General features: G+C 53.8%; 5 protein-coding genes across 5 annotated transcripts; 4 read left to right on the forward strand and 1 right to left on the reverse strand.

Moving 5' to 3' along the window:
- Positions 1–2,855: 2,855 nt before the first annotated feature.
- GGS23DRAFT_389750 (uncharacterized protein) lies at positions 2,856–3,474 on the reverse strand. The gene has a single exon (XM_051513505.1). The coding sequence runs from the start codon at positions 3,369–3,371 to the stop codon at positions 2,898–2,900; it is 474 nt and encodes a 157-aa protein (XP_051367508.1). The 5' UTR covers positions 3,372–3,474; the 3' UTR covers positions 2,856–2,897.
- A 1,197-nt stretch (positions 3,475–4,671) lies between these two features.
- Positions 4,672–5,442, forward strand: GGS23DRAFT_600991 (uncharacterized protein; the record flags this gene model as incomplete). Its single annotated transcript, XM_051519152.1, has 2 exons — positions 4,672–4,869; positions 5,077–5,442. 2 exons carry the CDS (start codon positions 4,672–4,674, stop codon positions 5,440–5,442), a joined length of 564 nt encoding a protein of 187 aa, XP_051367509.1.
- A 1,408-nt stretch (positions 5,443–6,850) lies between these two features.
- On the forward strand, positions 6,851–10,314 carry GGS23DRAFT_588352 (sulfate transporter family-domain-containing protein). Its single transcript, XM_051517544.1, has 3 exons — positions 6,851–8,426; positions 8,480–8,993; positions 9,103–10,314. The coding sequence occupies exons 1-3, from the start codon at positions 7,339–7,341 to the stop codon at positions 9,832–9,834; spliced, it is 2,334 nt and encodes a 777-aa protein (XP_051367510.1). The 5' UTR covers positions 6,851–7,338; the 3' UTR covers positions 9,835–10,314.
- Positions 10,315–16,666: 6,352 nt separating this feature from the next.
- GGS23DRAFT_390037 (plasma membrane calcium-transporting ATPase) lies at positions 16,667–20,752 on the forward strand. The gene is made up of 2 exons (XM_051513506.1): positions 16,667–19,671; positions 19,730–20,752. The coding sequence occupies exons 1-2, from the start codon at positions 17,020–17,022 to the stop codon at positions 20,630–20,632; spliced, it is 3,555 nt and encodes a 1,184-aa protein (XP_051367511.1). The 5' UTR covers positions 16,667–17,019; the 3' UTR covers positions 20,633–20,752.
- A 2,094-nt stretch (positions 20,753–22,846) lies between these two features.
- On the forward strand, positions 22,847–26,305 carry GGS23DRAFT_600994 (uncharacterized protein; the record flags this gene model as incomplete). Its single annotated transcript, XM_051519153.1, has 1 exon — positions 22,847–26,305. The coding sequence occupies one exon, from the start codon at positions 22,847–22,849 to the stop codon at positions 26,303–26,305; it is 3,459 nt and encodes a 1,152-aa protein (XP_051367512.1).
- Positions 26,306–26,576: the final 271 nt, after the last annotated feature.

The raw sequence follows: 26,576 nt of genomic DNA on the forward strand, positions 1-26,576 counted from the left end.
GTTCCTATCCGGGACGCTCGGTAATACCTCGAATAACTAATAAACTCGGGTAAGGTAAGTTATTAATACTTATTAAGCCTTTCCCTTAAACTTATACTAGGTAAACTCTTTATTTCGGCTATCGTCGTTTACGATTAATATAAAATAACGGTAGTTTTCGATCGATAAAAGCTATAACTTTCCGAGGTCGTATTAAGTAATCTCCCTAAGAGTTTAGGTACGCTCCTAAAGGTCCTTCGAGGATATTCTAGTAATCTTTACCCGATTATACGCGTAATAAGGTACCGTCTTTATAAGTACTAGGTCTAAATCGATTCCTATCGACCTTTTAATAATCTATATAAATCTTTCCGTACTAAGGTAATAAAAGCGGCGATACTATAATATTAACTACTTTATAATATTATCGTCTAGCTATATTAATATCGCTTATAATATCTCGCTAAGCTTACCGAATTAATACCCTAGCGCGTCCTCTTAATACCGTTTAAAGGAAAGGAGTTTCGGCTCCTTTTTCTTATGTTCCCATAATAGGAAAGCTCGTTTCTTAGGGTTTAGGATCGTTAAGACGGTCCCGTTAAGGTTTATAATATTATTCTTATCTAGCTAGCCTTCGCTACGATAAAATAACTTTCCCGAGAAGATCTTAATTAAGAAGGAGCTAATAAATAACGTATAATTTAGTTACGTTCGGTTATATCCCCCGTCGTCGCCGGTAAGGTAATAAATAGCTTTATTTATCTTTATAACGTTTATAGGGCCTCCTTCCGTATTAATAACGTAACCCGGTAATAACGTTACTACCGTTCTCGGGTCTAGATCTCTTAAATCGTTCGTAACGTAAATATTAGTTCCTATATCGAAAAGTAGGTAATCTTTATAAGTATTAGCCCTTACTTCGTAATTAATTCTTAAAGGCTTTACGGGCCGCTCGCCTTTTAGCGGGTTAGCTATAGTTAGGTTACTACCGGGGTTAATAGGAATAAGCTTCTATTTAAGGTCCTTCTTACGGCGTAATTCGTTATAGGCGCTTACTAGCCTAGAAAGCTTTACCGTATTTATCTTCGTTCGATATACCCCGCCTTCGTTATCGTAATAACCGAATTAAGGTAACGTATACGGTACGTACGTAGTATATTACGTCGACGGTTATTTCGAACCGCTCCTTAATCCGCCGGGGGCGTTATCGCCGTTATTATTACCGCCGCCGTTATCCTTATCCTTTCGTTTCTTAAGCGGTTTCGGGTAATCCTTAGTCTTATACTTATATTCCTTATAATTAAAGTAAAAGAGCTTTCCTTATTAATTTTACGAAGGCTTTTTCTTCTTGCCCTTTTCCTTACCTTAAGCGTTATTAGCTTAGTTATTATTACCGCCGTTACTCTTATTACCTTTATACTTATTAATCTTATTACGGAACTTTCCGCGGAAGTTATTAAGTACGTTTAATAGGTCTATAGGTTTCGTTTTAATTATAGTATTTACGATCTTAACCTAGTTAGCTACCTTATCTTATATATAGCTAAGGAATATCGTAATTTATTACTCTTTATCGATTACGAGGCCGGTATTTATATACTAACGAACGACTAGTTATTACTTAAACGTAAACTTTACCGGGTTCTTACCGTCGTATTTCATTTTAATAAGTTATTTCTATAGCTCTTATTAACGAGCCTTTCCTATAAAGGCATAGGTTTAATCGAATATCTTTAATATCCTCGTACCTAAACGTACGCCCGCTACTAACTATAAAGGTTAACCTTAATAGGTTCCGGCGATTACTTTCGCTAAGGATATCTTATCTTATTCGTCGAGTTCTACCTCTTCTCTATACCTTATCTCCTTTATAAAAAGCATAAGTATATCCCGATATAAGCTTTAGTTCGAAATTCCCTTAAAATAAGCGTCCTTATCGGAATTAAAGACGAACTTTTTTTAATTAATCCTACCGTCCTTTCTAAACGTAGTACCCCTGCTTCTACTTCTTGCCTTCCGGTTACGTCGTTTACCGTAATCGGAGTTACTATCGGAAGAGCTTTTTAATGGGTTACTTAAGCTACGGCCCCGGCGGCGGTAGCTCTTACGCCGGGCTAAGCGCGAGGTACGATAATAACGGCTATCCTCGCGGCTCCTACGGTAATCCTTACCGTAGATTCGTTAAGTCTCTATAACCGACTTATCTAGTTTCCTCGTAGCTATCCTCGTAACTATCCTTGCGATTTAATCGTTTAGCTTATCGATAACCTCTTTCCGCCGTTAATCGTAGTTATACGGTTATCCCGGGCCGCTCGTTTATCGGAGCTTTCGTTACTTAATTACCTCCGTAGCGTAAGTAGTTAGATAATAATAAAATAACGTAGTAATAAGCTTACGAAACGTATGAGGTACTACCATATAGCTATCTAAGGAACGGGTAAATAATTAATTAAATTATAGTTATCTAGGTAGCCTTTTAGAGCCGTTTTACGTACCTTTTATATCCCGATTAGCCCTCGCTAGGGCAGGGCTTACCCTGTGGCTGTACGTGACCGATTGCGTACTTACGCGCCCACACTATCTAATAATTAGTACTAAAGTTATAACGATAGTAGAGGAACGGGGAACTTACGTTAGTAATGGAATCTATATGATCTCTCGAAATCAAGGACTTGGGATTATTTATATTCCAACCGGAAACGAAGCATCGGAAGTAGTTCCGTACGGTTTAAATAATCGGTTTCCCGTTTAAATCGAGCAACCCTTTAATGGACTTAGCTATAAACTCGGCGAAATGTTTCAGAGTTTTCAAATGGTAAGGAGTGGCTTCGGGGTATATGGTTTTATACCTTAAAGAATGTTAATTCTAATTAAGACCGAGCGGCTGGAAACGAAACTTACTCAAGCCATAGCTCCATCTATACATCGTATCTTTCCTTGGTATAATCTAAGATATCCCGTGGAATAGGGTTATCGTTAATATCAGTATTATCGTCATTAAAGCCATTCTCCTTAGCATATCTCCTCTTCTCCTCTGCCGTCCTTTTCCTGCCCATCTTCGGCGACAACTTCCACTGAGAGAGCAGAAGAACCAAAACAGTCGGTAGCCGGTAGGGCAAATGGAGGCGTGGCGATACGCTGTGGTGTCTCAAGGGCGCCAAAAGCTGGATCTGACGGTTGACGGAGAATAGAATGACCCACACTCGAAATAAGCAGGGAGGGGGAACTGGAAGAATGAGAGTTAAGAGGATAAAGAAATGGAGAGTAATCGCAGGACCTGAACTGGGTTTATATGGGAGGACTCTCAGATTGGGTGGATGGGTGCCCATCGAGTCCTCGGGAGGAAGAGAGCCCATTTCTAGGACCAGGTGGCCCAAACGAAAAGTTGGCATTTTTCATTTTCAGAACTCCAGGGAGTTGCAAAGCACAGCCCATTTGTCTAAACCAGTTTTGGTGGTTTTCCTAATCACGACCTGAGTAGCGCCTGAGTAAAAGCGGCGAGGGGTGGTGTGGTTGGCAGGGGTTGGTGAGGGCAATCGATGCGTAAAGCAACAGGTAATGATTAGGCAGTAAGGCGGAACTGACACTGGGTCGACCAGGTCGCATCATGTAAGTTTATCTACATTCGTTAATAGCAGTTACTTTCGAATCCTTGTATACATGAGGCTTCTAAACGGGCATGGTGAAATGGCGGCTCAGTGAGCTACTACATACGGCACACTGCACTGAAAACTCTTCAATTGTACTATGAACACAGATAGCTCGAAAAGACTAACATGGGTACAAACGAAACGTGGGGTGGTAGCAAGGAGCCATGGAATGAAGGAGGAAAATCAGCAAATAAGAAGTCGATTTAGAAAAGATGCATATACTGTCAACTATTAAGATATGTTCTGTATACGTTAAAACCAGAATGCTAGTAGTTCTTATGCAACAAGTCTTATAGGTATTTGATTAAACAAGGTCCTCTATTATTAGCTACCAGTACTAGTCCTACATGCTATGTTTCCCTATCCGTCGAACCAAGTCACTGCCTGTATTCGATGTATAGCAGATAGAATCGCCAACTGAGTTTCCACTTTCTGCCTCACCACAAATATGTGGCAGTACATAGATATAAATGTAAGGATACTGCAAGCTGAAGCTCTTAATCAGGTACAAACCTGCAGGGAGGAGAAATCAAGCACAGGTAATACCACAGTGCAAATAATCCCAAACATGAAAAAGTCTTCTCATAGAAAAGGTACCTCTAACGAGGTAAGTTTCATCAAAACACGACAAGTATAAACACTATACAGAATCAACAAGGTACGTGGAGTCAACATAAACACGCCAACCCAACGGGATGTTGATATTACGCACCACTCTCTTTTCCCTCTCGAATTTTCTCCACTCCCGTCTCCTTCTACATCAAATTTCCTCATCACCATTGCAACACCAGTGAAGGAGTCAGCCTGTTCCCCGTCTCGTATCTAGGTCCAAAGCTTACTACCCCTTCCTCGTGCGGCTACCTTAGGTTCTCGTCACACATATTCCAGCACCGGGACAAGACAGCTTTCCTCCTGATATCGTCTAAGCTCCTCCGGTCTCTTGCAACTACCCGTCTCTGCATGTACGCCCCGAGTTATCATCCCCCGGTTGCTGGCCCATCAAGCAAAGGTTAATCACATGGCAGATTCACAAGCCGTCGTGATGGATTCCTCTCCCAAGGGTGTCAGCACCCCGAAGGCCAAGTCGTCTGCTGATTCCCAGTTGCCGCGAACCGCTGTGATGGATTCCTCTCCCAAGGACGTCAGCACCACGAAGGCCAAGTCTGCTGATTCCCAGCTGTCTGCCCGCGAGATGGAAATCCTGGCTGTGACATTTGCAAGCTATGAGGAGGCCCCGAAGGTATGTCAATCCGACAGTTAACCTCCTAGTAACAAGATGTCGGGTGTTATACCGGCCGTCCAGTCCGTTTATCATTGCAACCAACATAAACCTCTGTGTGCCCTCTTTTTCTACTCTAACTACCAGCATCCTCACTATCCCAAAGTCATCCGGTTACCTATTGTTGTTCCACGACAGTGTGTTCCGATTCTAACGGGGCTTGAGTAGATCGACTGGCAGAAGGTCGTGGACAAGGCCGGCTTCAAGAACGTCTCGTCGGCTCGCGCGTGCTTTGCTCCTGTGAAGCGAAAGCTTCTCGCCCTGGCCGCGCAGAATAATACGGGAGGAGCAGTCGACGAGTCGGCCCTCCCCGAGACGCCGTCGTCGAATGCCGCCAGCAAGCGCAAGGCCGCCGGGGATGCCAACAGCTCGCCCAAGAAGAAGAAATCCGGCCGAGTTCCGCTCCCCGGCGGAACGCCCAACCCCAAGCCGAAAGAGTACAAGGAGGACCCGGTCCACGCCCGCATCAAGGCAGAGATTAGGGAGATGGAGGAGAAAGAGAGACAGGAGGCGGCAAAGAAAGAGGAGGAATAATGGCGGCGCCATTCGATGACTTGATACCGAGGAGCTAAGAAAAGCACTCGCTTCCTGTCTGTATGAATGCCGCATCTCTTCAGCGGGGCTCCCATTGTGTCTTTCTCGGTTTCGCTCGATATGCGTCTACGACACATTCTCTCCTGTTCCCCTACAACATCTCCCCTCCTACCTTGTTCTCAGAGAGGGTCGCTCACCACAGCATCTTCTCTTTCCCCAAGTTGTGTGTGCTATCGGCGCGTGGCTGTTGCGGGTTGATGCCAACACTCGGAGTGGCTCCTGTACCTAGTCGCGATGGTCTTTAATTGCAGACAGAATTCTTTCTGACCAGATGAGTCCCACTACGGCGCCGGCGCTAGTGCGTTATAAGGCCCTACTAGGTAAGGTATACTTGTAGATTGGGTTTCGCACCTCTCAGCTAGCACAGTCAGAGTAAGGCTGTTGCTATTACCTAGATGATCTTCGGCTGGATATCGGCGCACGGTTCACGGCGACAATAGGCAATAGAGCGAGCCTACATCCATCCCGAAGGAGTCATGTGGTTGGGTACTGGGTACGTAGTATTAGTTGACACCGCATTTTCCCCACTTCCCCATCACGGCCCTCATGACCAGCGATATGGTGTGCGTGTGCCGACGCTCGCGGTCGTGATTCGGTACGAGCAAGCAGGGTTTTGTCGAGTCTTTGCGGCGGGATCGTGGCCATAGGCATTCCTGCCCGAGCCAGGCCGTTGGTTGCCTCCCTCCTGCTCGACCCTCTGAAACCTGTGTTAGCAATACCTCTGACCTGTGGCTCGTCGTCCGTGACACGTCTGGGACGCATCCGCAGAGAAAAACATGAACGGGAATTCATGATGCACTAGGTACCTGCGCTACCTGACACGATGCTAGCCCAAACGTTCCCGCGTAGGGCATGTAGGGATCCAGGGTGGTCCGGTAACGCCTCTGTTACGTAATTGGCCACCTACGAGGTGCCATCTGGGCTGCCGGCGAAACTGCGCTAGCGGCTTAACCAGAGTGGATACCTGCCAGCCTGCCGCGGGCCGCACACGTACATGCATATATGTGTGTATGCGGTATATGTATGCATAGCAACCTTATATGCGTAAGGTTCTCGAGACGACGTCTCGGCTCTTGGCGTGGTGTCAACGTTGCAGCCGCTTCCATCATCAGGCAGGAAGGGTCAGATCATAGTACCGTACCTGACATGGCACCGCCTGTATAATGTCCTAGGGCACCCATTTGACTGTATTGCTGTGACAAGAGAAGGGGAAACAATAGGGATAAAGGAGGGAGGGATGTTGATGGATGGGTTCGGGTTCTTCAGCTTTTATGAAACCCACTCGGGTCTCGAGCAGTATATATATATATGTATGTATCTTCTGTACATATGTATATATCCGATTGAAGATGCCCGCTTGTTTTTTTTTTTCTTTTCAAATCCCTTCCGCCATCCTATCAACGCTTCCGTATTTTCTACCTACCTCACTCTGCATATCCTCTCCGCCCCCATACCGCATTCTCCTGCTCCCACTCCTCCTCCCATCCCCATCTCCATTCCCACGCCATGCACAATGTAGTCAAAGCACATTCGATAGTAGCTCTTCTTTGCCAATAAAACCACTGCCTGGCGGCCTATCACCTCCTTTATTCGTTCTCTCGTATCCTTAATCGACGATACCAGCTGCTGCTCCTCACGTCGCCTCTTCCTAATCCATACCGCTCACCAATGGATGGCAGGAATCTTCAAACCTCACTGTTCTAAGCTGGCTAGGAGCAAATCGGTTGGCCTCCCCTATTGTGTCTCTCACATCTATATATGTGATCACAATCGATCCATATTCCCCTCATCTTCTAGGCCCCCTCTCGCTACCCCCCAGCGGTAGAGGCATAGAGAATGTCATCATCACGACCCTCTTCGAATCCAGCTGGCTCGCGGCCTCCACCTCACGATCATACCCCGTCAACCCCGAGCGGTCTTCGTCAGAGCCGTACCCTCTCTTCGTCGACGATGGGCGAGGACGCACCGGGAGTCGCCGCAGGACCTAGCACGCCGCAGGCCCCTTCCCCCGACGAAATCCACGAGCACACGTCCCTGCTGCATCACGAACGTGCCCACGACGGTCCCTGCGACCACGGCACGTTTTCCCCTCGTGTCATGAGCCCAGCGCCGAGGGGGATCAGTTTCGACGCCGAGTCGACGTCGATGGCGGATTCGGACACCTCTCTGCTGTCTAGCGAGACGCAGGCCAAAGCGAGTTGGAGGAAGACTTTCTCGAAGAAAGTGCGCAGCAGGAAGATGACCGAGTCGGGCACTATAGCGCGGCAGCACGGCGTGAAGGACTCGTGGAGCATGTACCTGTCGTACTACGTGCCGTCTCTCATATGGATCAAGCAGTACCGGTGGTCGTGGTTGAGGGGCGATCTCACCGCTGCCCTCACCATCGCGTCCATGTACCTTCCCATGGCGCTCTCCTTGGCTGATAATCTCGCTCACGTTCCCCCGATCAACGGATTGTACGCTTTCGCCATCCAACCTCTCATATACGCGCTGCTGGGAAGCTGCCCGCTCATGATCGTCGGCCCCGAGGCGGCTGGCTCCCTACTGATCGGGTCTATCGTCAAGAGTCGCGTCGACCTCGTGCATGAGAAAGACGATGCCATGTTGGAAGCTGAGGTGGCCGGTATTGCTGTCGGCATCTCTAGCGTTACTGTTTTGCTTATGGGGATATTCCGCTTGGGCTTCCTCGACAGCGTATTGAGCCGTCCCTTCCTCCGCGGTTTCATCTCTGCCATCGGCGTCGTCATCTTCATCGACCAGCTGACGCCGGTCCTGGGACTGGTTCAAGCATCCAAAGGCGTACCGGGTCTCTCGCACGGTAGCACGGTGCAGAAGCTCCAGTTTGCGTTGACGCATCTGGGCGAGAGACACCATCTTACCGCCCTGGTCGGCGTCGTATCCTTCGTTGTCATTATGGTGCTGCGGTAAGTTGAGGCCCACTAACCTCTGCCGGAATTCTAGCTCATCTTGAACTCAGAGAAATCAAGCGCCGCCTCCAGCCGCGGTATTCGTGGGTTGCCCACTTCCCCGATCGGGTTCTCGTCGTTGTGGGATCTGCGCTCCTGGCCTGGCACCTGGACTGGGAACATCACGGTGTGCATGTCTTGGGTAAGATCGAAGCCGCGTCCGGCCACATCTTCACAATCCGCAACCCGTTCAAGCTATCCAATATGCCGCAGATCCGGGAGGCCATGGACACGTCGTTCTTAATCGCTATGCTCGGATTCTTCGAATCTTCTGTCGCCGCTAAAAGCTTGGGTGGTGAGGAGAGCATCGAAGGGATGCAGCTAAGTCCGAACCGCGAGCTCGTAGCACTCGGGGCGTCTAATCTGGTGGGCTCTTTCTTTATGGCGATTCCGTCGTTTGGTGGGTATGGCCGAAGCAAGGTTAGCAGGAGTGCAGGCGGCAAGAGTCCTATGACTTCGCTGTTGCTGAGTCTCATCACTGTGATCTGCATTTTATACCTCTTGCCGTGGTTCTATTACCTTCCCGTGAGTGTACCCCCCGCCTCCCGTCGGCGCACGTTGCTCTGCTCCACCGAGGATTTGGCTACGCCCCAACACGACGATGATGGTTGCGGCTGCTAACTCGAAAAATTAGAAACCCGTCCTGTCGGCTCTGATCATGGCGGTGGCCTGGTCCCTCATCGAAGAAGCGCCTCACGACATTCGATTCTTCCTACGAATCCAGGGCTGGACGGAGCTTTATCTCATGGCTGTCATTCTGGCTGTCACTATCTTCTTTTCCCTGAACCTGGGTATCGCAATCGGCATCGGCTTGTCGCTCCTGCAAGTTGTCCGCCATTCGACCCGCCCTCGCATACAGATCCTGGGGCGCATCCCCAATAGCGATCACTTTGCCAATGCCGAAGAGCACCCCGAAAACCTTGAGTTCGTAGAAGGTTGCCTCATAGTGAAGATACCCGAGCCGCTTACGTTTGCCAACACGGGAGAGTTGAAGAATCGTCTGCGGAGGCTCGAGTTGTATGGTACGGGTAAAGCCCATCCGGCGCTACCGCGTCTGCGTCCCCAAACGAGCAACAGAAACGTCATTTTTGATATCCACGGGGTGACATCGATGGATGGCTCCGGCACGCAGGTGCTCGAGGAGATCGTGCGCAACTATCGCGATCGTGGCGTCAGGGTCTTCTTTAGCCGACCCGTCAGTCGCGAGAATAAGGTGTGGGAACTCATGGAGCGGAGCGGAATTGTAGAGCTTGTCGGGGGCAGCCACCGATTCGTCGACGACGTGAAGGACGCCCTACGCATGACGGAAGTGGAAGAATACGAGGAGTTGGGGGCGTGCGCCGCAGCCAGTGACAATCTCTCTTAGGTGGAGAGGGGCCTGGACGTTGCGAAAACGATGACCTCAGATGACACAGCTCCGAAGTTCGAATACCCGCTGATGCCGGTGGAACGCTCTATGGCGATTACAGCGTACAGTTCTACACTATGACGACGGCAACAATACTAAGCAGGGGAAGGGCCATCGTCTCTTCCTCCCCAGCAAGCCCTTCGAGACGCAATTATCTACTCTTCAGTGGATCACGCCACATCTCCCGTCTATCGACAGGTGCAGATAGGTCCGATATCGATGCAATCCCATCCGGCGTTTTGGCTTGGCTAGGTATATTATAGGAGACGTAGATCCGATTCGATAGAGTGACACGCATGATAGCAGAAGGGAAATAGCATAGCGGTCCGGGGCATTCAGGGATAGCCATTTTTCACTTTTTATACATAAGCGCCATACATAGACAGCATAGCCGCTTTCTCGGGGAACAACAATTGATATACACTTGATGCCAAGAAGTTGCAGCAAATCGCGTTACCTGTTTTCCGTGAATGGAATTGCGGGTATGCGGCTCGAGTCGTCGTGGTACGGGAAGCCGGCTCTCTCTCGGCTAACCGGCACCGTAGCGCGTGGAGAGACGGCCCCCACGAGACGGGACGGCGGCGTATAAGAGAGGTACCAGGGACGTTTTTATCTTTTTACGCACTCTCTTCCTCGTTTCCTCTCCTTTCCTACGGACGAAATGTAGACACGCACCTTGTGGTGCCAGCTAATACGGTATACCACGGCTCTCCGGCCTCGTGGCGGGCTGAATGCACTACGGACGGCCGTCTGGTGGACAATCGATGCAAACCGCCCGCGTTACCCAAACGCTAAACGACCAACCTCCTACCACGAGCTGGAGGGCGAACGAGCCCACGGGTCTACGTCTCAATCGTTGTCGTTGCCGTTGCCGCTGCTGTCACACAGGGGAAAGGGGACGCGACAGGCTACGCAGTGACCTATTACCGACTTGGTCAATCGACCGGAGGCAATGAGTGACGTCCTACTTCTATCGAATGCAGCCGGAGGGAACCCGCCTACGCCTCAGGGGCGATGTGGCCGCCGCGTACTTACCAAAGAGCAAAGAGCACCCGATAGCCCCGGCACCCGTTGCCTGCAGGCGCCGTCGACCTACCTAGGCACTCGGCTGTGCTGGTCTGCGCTGGTCTGGGCCTCGTACGGCGTCTCGCCCCCGCATGTGCTATGTGGCCCTCTTTGCGCTCGTATCGCGGTCCCCTCGGCCGCCGCGCGCGTCGCCTGCGCCCGAAGAAGGGAGATCATCACCACCAAAGGGGAGACGGCCCCGGGAAGGGTAAGAGGAAGGAGGGCTGAGCCGTCCTTCGCCCGATTCCCGCCACCAGATAGCGGCAATCACGTCGGCACCGCGCCGCTGCGTGCACGTAAGCGGGCAAGGCGAAAACGAGGGCGAAAACGAAGATGAAAAATGACGATAATAATTCCAGAAAAGTACGTGACTCACCGCTGTCGCCTCGGCGCCGCGCTATCTACTCTCGCCTTCCCCTCTCGCAGCCGGTGGGCGCAGCAGCAACATAAACGTCACCGCCCAGCCCCCAGCCCCCTAACGAGAGCGGAGTAGGGCAGGGGAAGGCCGCGATTTTTGTGTTGGGCTGGCTTGGCTGGCACGGCATGGTCGATACGGTTTCCCGAAAGGATGCAACAATTTGTCATTTCGCAGGTCTTCTCTGCATCGCTTCGTTGGCGCGCTATCGAGTTAGCTACTCCGCGGATAGTAGTAAGCCGAGGACGGATAAAACGGGGTATTTTCATTCCCGAGCGCCTCTTTATGCTGTAGGTGCTTAGATACCTACCTAACCTGCTTCCAGGTGAGTATTTGCGAATTAAAAAAAAAAATTTAACGAAACCGATGCGTCAGGTAGGGACAAGGATATATGTTCACACAGGTATCTTCTGAAGTTCAAGATGTGGGTATTTTTCGTTGAACAATTGCCAGATCCCGTACCCTGTCCTCGCTTCGGTGCGTCATTTCAAAATACGACTAAAACTATCATCTCTCAGGCGGCAAGGATGATATATGCTCTCAGCTCTCGTTGCTCTTTTGATTCATCCAATTGCTTTGTTGTACCGCGTCATCAACTTCTCTTCTGCTTCCTTGACTTACCGCTTGAGACCGCTGCACCACTTCGCCTCGACGCCAACCACGACACCGTGGCATAAAAAAAAGAATACATCTGATTTTATAAGCATGCATTTAAATATTAAAACTAATATTTTCCAATCGAAACCGGGTTTCCTCTCGTGATGTACCCAAGGTACGCGATTCCATGCGCCACCGCATAAACCCCACCGAATTCCAGCTGATAGGATAATATCCCACGCCGGCTCCCTCCCATTACAGTTACCCCATCAGAGCCCCATCTTCGGAGAATTGGTCACCAAGGAAGATACCGCATATAAGCCTACCCACTATACGTAACTCATGGCATCTATGTTCTTTCACGTGAGTATCTAGAAACTATTCACATCCAAGTAACGACTTTACAATGGGCTGAAGTTTAGTAACTTTGAAAACACTTGGAACGGCCTGTTTAAAGAGGTTGGGGATTTCAACCTCAGTCCAGAGGCACTCTGGGCGATGGGTGCCAAGGAGGAGCAAGCACAGCTCGCCCAGGACAGGCAAGCCCCATACGTACAGCGACATCCGCGATCCTCTCGGTTAAATGCAGCTTCTAGAGGAGCACTAGTAAGCTTTTCGAGGCTCTCGTAGTTAATATACTGCGATGCTCCTGCAAGGGTCGTTATCCTACGAGGCGCGTACTTGCTTCAACACCGAGATAATACTAACAAGCCCAACGTTTCCGGCTTCTTTACTAAGCCTAGGCACGCACAACGAAGGATACGCGTTATTAACGTATCGTTTCACCTAGGAATTAAGTGCACAGCTACCCTAGCAGCTGAGGTGCGACTATCCCTAAGCTTAGGACTGCTAAAGGTAGTTAGATAACCGGCTAACAAAATAATCACCGTTCGCTCACCCAACCTGTAATTAGCGGGTCGGTCATTCTGAAGACGATTACACCCTTCTAAGTGATATGCCTATGTATCCAAAGGGGCAAATGTACACAGGCGTCTACGTTTTCGCGCGACAAATACATTTTGTACGTTTAGAAAGGCGACGGCGTGCCGAGATCGGCACTTATAGCTCACGACTCTACGCGATACACAGTTCGGAACGAGCTTATTATCGTTTAATTTATTGGCCTACACGCCCCCGTTTTAATACCTGACTCTGATCTTCACTATAGTTAATATATCTGATGCTCTCGGAGATAAAACAGGTATATTTAGGCACGTAATAGCTGAGATGGTCCCTCGTGCATGTGTATGGCTTAAGCTTTCTATTGACTTGGATTTCCGTTCTCGGCCCAACCATACCCCTCCTCGTCTGTAACCTGGATTTCCTCGGCCTCGGATAGGTAGCTCAGCTACGAGGGCGGGTCGGCGTACGATGGTAAATCAGTAGACACACGCAGTCGCATGTTCGATGTCACCCGGGTCCGGACCCTGCGCCGACCGCGGGTTACCGGAGTTTCACTTGTGGTCAGTTATCAAATCTGCCTTGGCAAGCGAGAGAGCCCAACCGTTAGTCGGGTCGTCGCCAACGCCACAAGCAACGCACCACGACTTAATATTGGATGTCTCGAATTATACGGACATCACGCCTTTTTCTTTCACCTTTTTTCAGGCCATGAAAAATCTTCAGGGGCCAAAAGGCCGATCGTCTGAGAGCAACGGAGGGGCAGCCTAACTACCGGCAGGTTCCGCTTAGGACAACGGGCGGCTTTCGTTTAAATATCATCATATCGGGCGTTTATCCCACAATCATTAACTTTCTGGACTGCGGCCGGAGAGGAACTCTCAAGCCTAATATTCTGCCTACGTGAGAACCCTAGTTGCACATTTGTGGCATGGATTTCCCGGGGCGTCTTTATAGTTTCACAAGTCATCAACGACAACGGCCCGTCTCGATACAATAATATCCTTGCCGCTCTAACTCTCGTGTATTACAATACCAACGGATTAAGTTTCTTACCATCCTCACAGCCCTAGGACAGACTCACCGAAAATCGTCAACCGCGGTAAGGCAGGATTCAAATCAGTACCAAGGGTATTGTAAGCATAAGGCTTCTGCTCCTACCCTAAGTTAGCATTGGCTCATCTCTACAAGTGGACTCGCCAAACCGCGTTCAACGGTAGAAAGATCTTGCCTCTAGCTAAGCAAAGGATTATCAGTTACCTATCCCCTATTGGTGACAATGTGCTGAAATTATTCAGGCTCTTTCCCTCTCGGCGAAGCCATAGCCACTCTATGCTACTCTGACGTCGTATACATGACGACAGAGATTCCATAAACCAGACATTAAGAACATCACACTCGAACTCACGGAAATAAGCCCGCAAAGCCTCGTATGCTTTCATCATGGTGACGGCGCGTCGAGACCACTCCGCCCCTCGGCCGATGATCGATCAACATATCCGCCCTGCTCTCATCAGGACATGGCCGGAATCTGATACCAGGATTCCCCTACCCTCGACTGACGGTAAGCCCAAGGGCTCATAGAAAGACTTGCCTGAATACCTAACGTATTATGCTCCATGGGCAAAGGCCGGGATCCCACCACATGTTACCCGAGTAGCCTACCCGTGCTACTATCCCAGTACTAGGTACCACGTTAAGGATTACTTATAATGAGGCTGTGTTCGCGATAGCGTAAGACCGGATCCGTACCAAGCCTGGATCCGCGCGAGAACCTTTTGCTCTTGACTATGAGTACAGAGATAGGAGCCCGGGGCTTCCGCACACGCGCCCGAGGTCAGATCCGTGCATCTAAGACTCGTGCGAGAATCGCCCTGCTGTGCCTAGGGACCGCAAACAAGTTTCTATCGAGGGAAAATAGAGTGGAAAACTCCTAGCACTGGGGCTGGAAGAGTCGGGAAGTTCTGCTGTGCCCAGCCTCGGCATTAGCGGGACCCATCTAGGTCAGCATTGCTGGATACCGACGACGACACTCCACCCCTCACTCCGACCCGAACTTGGTCGTTCCTTATCGTCCCACTGCTTTGCACCCACGAGACAGCTTCCAACGTGTTTGATACCGGTTAGTTGTGTATGGGGGCTCAGCCACCCTTAGCGCTTCCGCGATCTTCGGCAGGGTCTGGTTTAGGACGCCAAGGGCGACGTACTCGATCTCTCTGGTAGCCTACGTTGCAGGTTTAGTTGCGTTGTCTACCACGTCTCGGCCGCATAAAATCGCTGTCGTCACTCTAAGATCAGAGGGCGCAACGACGAGACGGGTAGGCGTAAGAGAAAGCTGGACGGCGGGCTGTGAGGATAGTACAGAGAGGGTTGCCTACACTACGTACCACACGCACGCGACCTACTATAGGAAAGGTATAACTCTGTGCTTGTTTATAGAGCGTGTCCCCCCGCATTTGGAGAGACTAGGCGCCTACGCATTGAATGGATGATGACATACCTACAGCCAAAATTCGAGGTGGGACCGTGGGACCAGGACGCAATAACGCTTCACGAATGAGAATTCCAGACCCTATTGCCACGCAGTATAACAGCCAAGAAGGGCAGCGTTGGAGCGGTGCGATCGGGAGTTGAGACGTGTGCCCAACCGGTTTACCGCCATCGGCCGGAGGCGGAGAGAGAGGTAGGGAGAGATATAGAGGTACTTCATAGCCACAGAACCAGGTACTTATTAACTTACCTAGGTAATACCTGTGGAAATTGACTGATCGTGTCGACTTGCTGTATAACTGGAAGAGGTAGCAATAATACTAACAAGACGGTAAAAGCGTTCAGTCATTTTTACTTAATCGGGCCTCCAGATTTTGCCAATATTGCATATGCAAGTAACCAGGCTGTACCGCCTAATAGTGCACATCTACCTAATTAGGTACCGTATGTCAGAGGCCTAGCCCAATCGGGTAGGAGGCGTGTAGTAGTACCTATGTACATCTGTCTACTAATCTCTACCAATCTTTCTATCGGCTGCCTGCTATACTTACCTCCTTAGGCATATCCAACCAACCCACCCTCTGCGATGTCGAACAACAGCGTTCCCTTCAACATCGCCGGCTCCCCTGGTTCCTCCTCTCGCCAACTATCGCGTCGACTATCTACCACACAGTCACAACTACGCATTCAACCCCCGGGCTTGTCGAAATGAAGCAGGTCGGTTTCGATGATGGGACCAGCGTGAATCGCTCAACCTCCGATTGGGCCCCTTCGAGCACAGCCTCCCTTGGCGCCCCTCTTTGCGAAAGAGCAAGAGAAGGTCTTCGATCGCAAGTCTAACTTCCCAAGATCCTGTGTACATACACATATTCTTGTGGTAGTAGCCGATTATCGATCGACGATAGAGTCGGCCTACAAATCCTTGTCTCCAACTCTTCCCAGTCGACCTAGTTAAGAAGCGGAGTTGCATGCAGGCATATTGCACTATATATACGGACGACCGTAGCGCTGCCTAGCTCACGCTGCAGAACGAAGCGGCCTCCAAGACACCCAAATTTTGCCTTCCGCTAAGGCCTACGGTACAGAGCCGCTCTAAAGCTAGGTTTACAATTCAACACAGCCTCCTGGCGGCATAGTGCGCCTAGCGGCTTCGTGACCATCCGAGATCCCCACGGAGCCCTCTTTGCCTCTAAGCCTTCAGGCGTTCACCCACACACGACACACACACGACACACGACGCGCGCTGTGCCGAAAACTTGACATCAGCAGGGCCACGGAATCTGAACCCTTGCCCAAGGTCCCAGACTGAACACGCGCGGCCTCGGCAACCGTACCAGAAACCTCACCCACCCTCCCACTAGTGAAGTGGATTTTTGGCGCTATCCTGAAAAGACGGCGCCTTGCCTCCTCTAGGCTCCAAGGCACTTCACCGCATAAGCTCTCCCAATATATGGACCTACCGGACCACCATATATCATTTACCGAAAAGTCCTGTCCGTAAAGACAAGGCCGCTACGTACGGTCATCTATATACATACAGCGAGAATCTAGCAGGAATTCAGCAACGACCCCACCAGTTCTCCGAAGTCGTTGAGCCCTACGGCCCTTTATCATCAAGCCACTACTACCTTAATACCCTAATCTCTAAAGGCCAACAAACAGAACTACTCCGAGCCATGGCGGGCGATACTCTGGCACCACCGATATTAGTGGTAGACACACGAACACGCCCAAGGAGCGACACGAACGAGACTAGAGCCGTCACCCCCTCTGGCTCTTTCGTATCGAATGTCTCGACCATATCAAATCCATTCCTGACCCCTTCCGCTTCCAACAGCCCGTTTCTAACGCCACCTCAGTCAGACTGTGGGTCAAGCGTGTTGACGGTGGATCCGGCAGCCACTCTCCGACCGGATCCCGGCGCCGAGGACGATTTCCACGTTGACAACAACCCGTTTGCGTTCAGCCCCGGCCACTTAGACAGGCTCCAGGACCCTAAATCACTACCCGCGTTCTGCGCGTTGGGTGGCCCTCAAGGGATAGCACGCGGCTTGCAAACGGATCTCCACGCCGGTCTCAGCATCGACGAGACGTCGGCACCGTCATCCATCACATTCGAGCAGGCCGTCAGAAGGACGTCCGATAAATTCCCGGCGTCGGAAATCCTGACATCTCCCCCCGGTTCCGGCGCCTTCGTCGATCGCATACGCGTCTTCGGGAAAAACGTGCTGCCGGCGAAGAAAGCCACACCGATATGGATATTGATGTGGAATGCTTACAACGACAAGGTCATCATCCTACTAACCGTGGCTGCGGCCATCTCCCTCGCCCTCGGCCTCTATGAAACATTTGGAACCCCCAAGGAGCCAGGGGCACCCCCATCTGTCGACTGGGTCGAGGGTGTGGCGATCATCATAGCCATCCTCATCGTCACGCTCGTGGGGTCGCTGAACGATTGGCAAAAAGAGCGGGCATTTGTCAGGCTAAATGCGAAGAAAGAGGATCGAGAGGTCAAGGTCGTCCGGTCTGGGAAGTCGTTTATGATTAATGTTCACGATATCCTCGTCGGAGACGTCATCCACCTCGAGCCGGGTGACCTAGTTCCCGTCGACGGCATCTTCATCGACGGACACGACCTCAGATGCGACGAATCGTCAGCAACTGGAGAGTCCGACGCCATCAAAAAGACCCCAGGCGAGCAAGTGATGTCACAATTAGAATCCGGCGCAGACCCCAAAGGTCTCGACCCCTTCATCATTTCTGGCTCGAAGGTGCTCGAGGGTGTCGGCACATTCATCTGCACCGCAGTCGGCGTGAACTCGAGCTTCGGTAAGATCATGATGTCGGTACGAACTGAGATCGAAGCGACTCCGCTCCAAAAGAAGCTCGAGCGGCTCGCAGTCGCTATCGCTAAGCTTGGAGGCGCAGCAGCTATCCTACTCTTCTTTGTCTTACTCTTCCGCTTCGTCGGCGGACTATCCACAGACACTCGCACAAGTTCGGTGAAGGCCTCAGTCTTCTTGGACATCCTGATTGTGGCTGTCACCATCATCGTCGTGGCTGTGCCAGAGGGTCTGCCTCTGGCCGTGACACTGGCGCTAGCCTTCGCCACCACCCGGCTCCTCAAGGAGAAAAATCTCGTGCGCGTGCTACGCGCGTGTGAGACGATGGGCAACGCCACGGCGATCTGTTCGGATAAGACTGGCACGCTGACCACCAATAAGATGACCGTCGTCGCGGGCACCTTTGGCCAATCGAGTTTCGCAAAATCGGAGGTTGAGAAGCCCGGCACCCGAAACGTTTCACAATGGGCATCTGAGCTAGCACAGGCGACTAAGGATGTCGTAGTGCAGTCGGTCGCCGTCAATTCTACGGCGTTCGAGGGCGAGGAAGCCGGCCAGTTTACCTTCATCGGCTCCAAGACTGAGACCGCGCTCCTCCAGCTCGCGAAGGACCACCTGGGGATGCAGTCGCTGGCCGAGGTTCGAGCCAACGAGCAAGTCGTTCAGATGATGCCTTTCGACTCGGCCAAGAAGTGCATGGGCGCAGCTATCAAGCTGCGAGATGGCTCGGGGTACAGGCTCTTAGTCAAGGGGGCCTCGGAAATCCTGCTCGACTACTGCAGCCAGAAGGCAGATATCGATTCGCTCGACGCAAGCGAACTCACCGACGGCGATCGCATAGAATTAGGGTCGCTTATTAGAACCTACGCAAAGGGGTCGCTGAGAACCATCGGAATCGTGTACAAGGATTTCACGCAGTGGCCCCCAGCTGGTGCAGAGCTGGAAGATGGCCACGTTCAATTTCATACGGTCCTCAACAACCTCGTTTGGCTCGGCCTCGTCGGCATCCAAGATCCTGTCAGGCCTGGCGTCCCCGAGGCGGTCCGCAAGGCGCAAAATGCCGGTGTTGTGGTCCGCATGGTAACCGGCGACAATGCGGTTACTGCGCAAGCAATTGCTACGGAATGCGGTATCTACACGGGTGGCCTCATCATGGAAGGTCCCGAGTTCAGAAAACTTAGCGAGAAGGAGATGGATAGCAAGCTGCCGAGCTTACAGGTGCTGGCGCGATCATCGCCCGAGGATAAGAGAATCCTGGTTGCTCGGCTCAAGGCTCTCGGAGAGACGGTAGCCGTCACTGGAGATGGCACTAACGATGCGCCGGCCCTCAAGACCGCCGACGTCGGTTTCTCGATGGGAATTTGCGGAACCGAGGTGGCTAAGGAGGCTTCGGAGATCGTACTGATGGATGACAACTTCACTTCTATTCTTACCGCCCTCAAGTGGGGACGGGCGGTCAATGACTCTGTGCAGAAGTTCCTTCAGGTAAATCCCGGCTAGGACGTGTTTTCTCAGGGGCCTTCTAATACTAACGTATCGCCAGTTTCAAATCACGGTTAACATCACCGCCGTGCTCCTGGCCTTTATCTCCGCCGTCGCCGATCCGGACATGCACTCCGTGCTCACCGCCGTTCAGCTCTTATGGGTGAACCTCATCATGGACACCTTTGCCGCGCTCGCGCTCGCCACTGATCCGCCCACCGAACGAATCCTCGATCGCAAGCCGCAGCCGAAGAGCGCCCCGCTCATCACGACGAATATGTGGAAGATGATCATCGGGCAGGCAATCTTCCAGTTGGCCGTCACGCTCGTCCTCCACTTCGCCGGTGCCCAGATCCTCGGCTACGACCGGAGCAACACGACCCAGAGGCTGGAGCTTAACACCATGGTCTTCAACACGTTCGTCTGGATGCAGATCTTCAACGAGTTCAACAACCGGCGCCTCGACAACAAGTTCAACATCTTCGAAGGCGTCCACCGCAACCAGTTCTTCATCATTATCAACATCATTATGGTCGGTGCGCAGATCGCGATCGTGTTCGTCGGCGGCGCCGCTTTCGAGATCACCGCTATTAACGGCACGCAGTGGGCCATCTGCGTCGTCGCCGCGGCGGTCTCGCTCCCGTGGGCCGTCGCGATCCGGCTTTTCCCCGACGCCTGGTTCGCCAAGATCGCCGCCACCGTCGGCGCGCCGGTCGTCGTAGTGTACCGGTTTCTAGCTAAGCTGTGCCGCAAAGTCGGTTTCGTGTTCAGCAGGCTATGGAGGAGGGGAGGGAAGGAGACGGCGGACTCGCTGTCAGAGAAGAAGGAAGAGACAAATACCAACGCCGCGGCTCAGGGGCAGGAATCCGCCCCCGAAATTGTCGTGTGGGAGGGCAACGACAACGAGCGCGCAAAACCGAGCCCCGAAATACGCGTGCACGATCCGGAGCTGGGGCAACGATAGACGGTTTGGGATTAATAGGAGAGGGGTTAAAAGTGAGGAGTTTGGGATAGAGGCTAACACGGGTTCTGATTTATTTATATATGCCTACGTGTACATTATGTATATACGGCTGGTGTCGGTTCTCTCACGACGGCTTACGGGCGCGCGGGCATACCGATAGTATAATGCTTCTTTTCTTGGGACATATTCAAAACCACGGCTCTAGAGAAGCCAGACGAATACAAAGGAAATATCCTATATTATCGAATATCAGACATCACTGCGGACGTAGCCATGGGTGCTTCATAGGGGCTCGGGCGAAACATCGACTTCCAGAAGGCGTGTGTGGTGGTCAGGAATTGGAATTATCGTGGATGTGACACGAACGTGCTTACATCCAGGTTCTTTCTTGTCTGTCTCGCCTCAGAGAAATGAGACAACAGGTATCAAAACCACACCGTCATCCAACCGCGAGAATCTCTCCTGAGCTCCAAGACTTGGAGCGCTCTTGGCACTGCTAGCGGGGGCCGAACCCCGGGTCGATTTGGATACTGGATTCGGGAAGTGGAGTGCGATGGTGGCCAATCACCACGCTGTCGTTGAGACGCCAAGCACGTCTCCAAATGGGACGGGATCGCAGGTTAATCGTCGAGGTTCTGACGTTAGAGCGTCGAGTATCCGCGGATTACGGCGGACTATACGCGTATTTTCTCGCGGGAAAATACCAGCGTATTGCCCTTTCGGGAAACTGGACATGTCTCCTAAGGCGGTCGATCACAGGGTTCTTTGGTACATCGTCCGTCCGCCTGTTTATATGTACTGCACGTCGAGTTGTTATGCCTACTCTCGACACCTCCCTCTGAGGCACTTACACAGTCGAGACGCACGTGGCTTAAAGTCCTGGCCTTAGGCATCCACTGAGGTGTTCCCAAGGCAACCTACATTATATCTTAACTCCTTAGCTTATCTGATGCTTTTAGGCGGGTGAATATGTACGTATATATACGTATCTCAACACTGTGCGAAGCAATCCCCCCAAATCCCACATTCACTCTGTTTGCATTGAATACTATTAATACGCATTCACATCAAGGCCATAAATACTGGTAGACATTGTCTCGACAACCACACGCGAAATCGTGTAGGGCTACTCTAGTAGAGAAACTCTGTCCAACTCAAAAACCATGGTGCATACAGTATATTGAATCACGAGCGAGTACCTGGCCATTTTCTGACCCTCTGTCTTATATCAACGCTTGAGGGTTGATTGTGAGATGTTAGTATGTGCTCGATCTATCAAAAAGATGAGCAACTAATACTTGAATATGCCTCTCTTCCGATCACCCATCATACATCTCGTCGTCGCTTAAATCAGTCATACAGCCTCGGCATTCGCTTCAAGTTCTAGCAGTGCCCCCCCCCACCTAGCGGCTGGTGATGCCTGGAGTGTTAGGTTGGTATGTGTTTCGTCCCGTGGGGAGACTGGAATAGCTGTTTATACGACACCTATACTTCTCTGCACCCGAGCCGCTATATGCTATGCCCCATTGTCCCCCCCGGGCACGTGTGCAGCTTCTAGTGTGACTCAATGGGGGTTCCCGACTGGGCCGATATCCGGGGGTAGCCACCAAGGCAGTCACTTGAAGCTGAGTTACACGTAGTGTAGTAGTGATACTTCGATCAATCGCTTGTAAACTTGACGCCGAATCACCCAGATTACACACGCGTGTCAAGTACCGACGTGACAGAAGAATAATAGCCAGGAGGCGGGCCGAGGTACCAGTCAGCGTGGCCGGGTTTGGGTTGGCTGAGTGATGGGCACAGTGCTTTATTATATACTGGCGCGGGCGTTGTCGGGTACGTCGCGAAATGTGAATATTCGCCACCTTCGAAACGAGGCACCGAGACCACTTCACCACGGCGACAGCTACTGATCCGGTCCTGGGGGGCAACTATATCGAAAAGTCTCCCCTCTTTCCTAATCTCCGAAATTTTTTCCCTCGTTCACCAACAACAGCCCGACTTGATATCACAGCATCCTCGAGCCCACAGCTTCGTCCTGCGTCTTATCAATTCCGTCTGTTGTTACCATCTTCAACCATCGTCATCGCGATCCCAACGCACTTCCTAGTCTCTGACTGGGCCCATTATCGGCTATTCAGCCAGCCCTATCATCGCCACACGCACCTCACTCTTCTCTCACCCCCCCTCTCGCCTCACCCAAACCCTTACAAAATGTCCGCCCTCACACACCTCTTCCCCTTCTTCCTCGCCATCGACGCCATCTTCTCCGTCCCGCTCGGCGCCGCGCTGGGGTGCGTGCTCGGCTACGCGCTCTGCGACGGGGACGCCGCCGCGGCGCACCTGGGCGTGCTGACGGCCAACTTCCTCGCCGCCGTCTGCGTCCAGGGGCTGGCCGGCGGCCGCGGCCGCGGCACCCCCGGCGAGCTGCACGCCCTCGCCCTCGTCGGCGTCCACCTCCTCCGCGCCCGCTACCGCGCCGGCGCCACCCTCGCCGCCGTCCTGCTCGCCTGCCTCCTCCGCGGCGCGAGCTACGCCAAGATCGCCTGCTACGGCCTGCCCGCGCTGGCCCTGGTGTTCCGCCCCGCGCTGATTCGAGGCGCGAAGAGGGCCTACCGCGCTATAGTCTCTTATACTTCGCGCCCTTGCGTCTATGCCTGCGACGCCCTGGTCACTGCCATCTGTCAGACGCGCAAGCGTTCTGCTGGGTCGCTGATGGGTCTCGCAAAATGGCTTGCTCCGACGGCGTCGGTTGGTATGTCGGTTAGTACCACCGCGGTCGACGCCGAAGTCCAAGCAGAGCATTCAGCGCCCTCACAGCTTGTGATGTCTAGCACCGTAGTGGTCGCCGATATCACACCCGGCCCCCTCCCGGCAACCGACAACGTTACGGTCAGTCAAGCCATAGCCGAATCTATCTTTCCCGCCACCGCATCGGTCTCTGCCAAGCCTCGCCATACACTTATGCGAGGGGCTCTCCTCACAGGAAGGCCGTCGGTGCATCCTCCCACGAGGTTCTACGCCATCGAGCCGAAGTACCTGAAGGGCAAGACCCGATACGCGTCGCCCTCCCCGCCCCGAACCCCTTCGCCGCTCCGAAACTCCCCCAGACGAGTGGCTCCGTTCTCGGAGGAATGGCGACGGGTTAGGGGTCTAAATAGAAAGGTAGCACAGGAAGCTCCTGGCTCTACCGAGCCGGTGCCCGCCCCCGAGCCTACCCCCGAGCCTACCCCAGAGCCTACCCCAGAGCCTGAGGCGGTTAATGAGCCCCTGCGCGCTCCTGAGCCAACCCCCGAGCTTGAAGCACTTGCCGAGCCTGAGGCAGTTGTCAAGCCTCTGTCTGGTCTGGAGCAAGAGCCAACCCTGGAGCTGGAGTCTGCCACGCTAGAGGTTTCTAGCTTCGAGCCTGTTGGTGAGCCAGCCACGCCTCCGGCTCCGGCTAGTGAGCCCGTGGTGGTCGCCGAGCAAGAACCAGCTCCTATGCCGATCCCCGTAGGCGACCTCACGCCGGTCCAGCCCCCCGCCTTCAAGCGAGAGTCAACCCCGGAGTCGGAGTCTGTCACTCTGGAGGCTCCCATCCCCAAGCCCGTTAGTGAACCAGTAATGCCTCCGGCTCCGGAGCGTGAACCCGTGGTAGCCGCTGAGCAAGAGCCAAGCCTGGAGCTGGAGTCTATCAGTCCGGAGATTTATAGCTCTGAGCCTGTTAGTGAGCGAATTTTGCCTCCAGCTCCAGCCAGTGAACCCGTAGTGTCCGCCGAGCAAGAACCGACCACCAAGCCAGCTCCTAGACCGGTCCCCGTGGGCGACCCCGTGCCGGCCCATCCCCCCACCTTCGAGCGAGAGACCTCCCCTCAGCCTGAAGCTGTCCGCTTGCCCGAAGACGTTCCCGAACCACAGCTTACCGGGGAGGTCCCGACTTCCCCTAAGCCCGAGATCACAGCAGCAATAGTGACCCCCCCGGAACCGGTGCAAGCCCCCGAAGAGGAGCCAGTCCTTGTACCGCAGCACGCTCCCGAGCCTCAGACCTCGCCCGAGCGAGAACTCGAGCCCGCGGTGGCTCTCCATTTCCCAACGCCATCTCCGCAGCCGGATCGCGAGCTCGCGGCAGAACCGGTCTTCGAGTCGCAACCTGCCCCTTCAGCGCCGGAGACGATTTCGTCGAAACCGGCCGCCGAGACGGTTTTTGGCGAGATCGACAGTCTCCTCGGCGCTCCTGCACAGGAGCCGGCCTCGCATCTGGAGCTCGCCCCCGGGCCCGCGGTGGCCGTCGCCCCGGGACTTGTTCCCGCGCTGGAGCCGGGCGTTGCAGGGTTCGGGCTCGGCGCCGTGGGAGAGGCGGCCCCCCAGTTAGCGGTACCCCCTGACCCAGAACCTGCCCCCGTGCCCATGACAATCGACGTAGAAGAGCCCGTTCACAGCCCCCCGTCCGTTGGCGAACCCGCCCCAGTGCCTGCTCCCTTCGCCGCGCCAGGGATAGTCCCTGAATCTATGTCCATCGACGAGGTCGAGCCCGCCTCTATGCCCGCGCCGGCTCCGGGTCCTTGGGCTAGCGAAGCAGAGAGTGGAACACGCCAACAGCCTACGGGGGCGCTGGCGGCGGATACGATGGCCGTGGACGAGGAAGACCCCGAGCTGGAGATGCTCGAGGCTCAGCTCGATTTCGAGCTCGAGCAGGAGATGCTGCATCTGCAGCAGCTGCAGCTGGCTGTGCCAGAGTCCCACGACGACGTGGTGATGGTGGAGGTTGGCGGAGTGAGGGAGGTCGAGATGACGAATACCGCGGCGCCCTCGACCTCCGAGCAGCGGCCGGCCACCGAAAGGGAAACAGACGCAACGCCTAGAAGCATAACCCCCGCGCCGTGCGCCACCGTCCCCGGCCTCACGTTCCTGTCTCCCCCCGCGACGAGCACCGCGGGACCCTCCACCCCAGCACCCTGCGATCCAGCGCCGGCGACCCCTGGCCCAAAGCCGCGCCTCGTCTTCACCGCACCGCAGACGCCCGCGGCGCTCCCCCGCCTCACCTTCCCGGCGCCGCAAGCCCCCGCGCCACAGACCCCCGCACAGTCGGAGCCCCCCAGCGCGCGGCGAATCCTAGCGCCGACTCGCCGCTCCCCCAGCGCCGCCGTCCCCGCCACGCCCACGATCCCGGACGCGGCGCCGTGCACGCGGATCGCGGGGGTCCCGGACAAGTTCCTGCTGGCGTCGAAGCCGCGGGCGGGGTGCGCCGCGGTGCTGGGGCTGCCGCCGGCGCCGCCGGCGCTCGAGCTGCCGTCCTGGCTCGCGGCGCCGCGCGCCAAGGCCGAGGCCGCCGGCCGCCGCCGCGACAAGCGCGACCGCCGCGCCGCCGAGCTCGACGCGTACTGGCGCGACGGCGCCGCCGCGGTGCACAAGGCGGCCGGCGGCGCGGGGGCGGCCGCGCCCGGCCTGGCCGCCTGCGCGGCCGACCTCGCGGCGCGCATGGACGCGCGGGGCGCCGACGCCCGCGCCCGCTGGGCCGAGCACGCGGCGGCGATCGCGGCGGCCGTCGAGGAGCTGGCCGTGGTCGCCCGCGAGAAGCGCCGCGGCGCGGAGAGGGCGCGCTGGGAGCGCCAGCGCACGCAGGCGAGGAGTAAGCCCGTCGACGTGTTCATCCGCCCCAAGAGGAAGCCCAACGCGGCCGCGTCCGCGCGGTGAAGGCGCTGTCTTCGACGCCGTGTTCTGGGAGGGGCGAGGAAGGACCGCTGCGCGACGGTGTCCTGGTCGAGAGCGCTGACGGGGCAGAGCGCGCGGAAGCGGTGTGCGGGCTCGGCTGCGGGACCCTGACGACCTACCTACCACAGTTCTATGGTGCGCCGTCTAAATGGCGCGACTCAAGACACCCCTAACTAGATCTCCATCTAGACCAACGACAGGGAGGAGCGGGACTCCGTTTACCAGACCAGGGCGCCCTCGCCAGAAATATACC

Source organism: Durotheca rogersii, assembly GCF_024521655.1.
Source record: "Durotheca rogersii strain YMJ 92031201 chromosome Unknown GGS23scaffold_42, whole genome shotgun sequence".
In the NCBI taxonomy this organism is placed as follows: Eukaryota; Fungi; Ascomycota; class Sordariomycetes; order Xylariales; family Xylariaceae; genus Durotheca; species Durotheca rogersii.

What these genes read in the sequence shown, in the direction of transcription:
- GGS23DRAFT_389750 (XM_051513505.1), bottom strand. Translation starts at nt 3,371, where the DNA reads ATGCCAACTTTTCGTTTGGGCCACCTGGTCCTAGAAATGGGCTCTCTT.
- GGS23DRAFT_588352 (XM_051517544.1), top strand. Translation starts at nt 7,339, where the DNA reads ATGTCATCATCACGACCCTCTTCGAATCCAGCTGGCTCGCGGCCTCCA. An exon ending in GTTGTCATTATGGTGCTGCG is followed by an intron (nt 8,427 to 8,479) that starts GTAAGTTGAGGC and finishes TCTTGAACTCAG; the next exon opens with AGAAATCAAGCGCCGCCTCC. An exon ending in CGTGGTTCTATTACCTTCCC is followed by an intron (nt 8,994 to 9,102) that starts GTGAGTGTACCC and finishes TCGAAAAATTAG; the next exon opens with AAACCCGTCCTGTCGGCTCT.
- GGS23DRAFT_390037 (XM_051513506.1), top strand. Translation starts at nt 17,020, where the DNA reads ATGGCGGGCGATACTCTGGCACCACCGATATTAGTGGTAGACACACGA. An exon ending in CTGTGCAGAAGTTCCTTCAG is followed by an intron (nt 19,672 to 19,729) that starts GTAAATCCCGGC and finishes ACGTATCGCCAG; the next exon opens with TTTCAAATCACGGTTAACAT.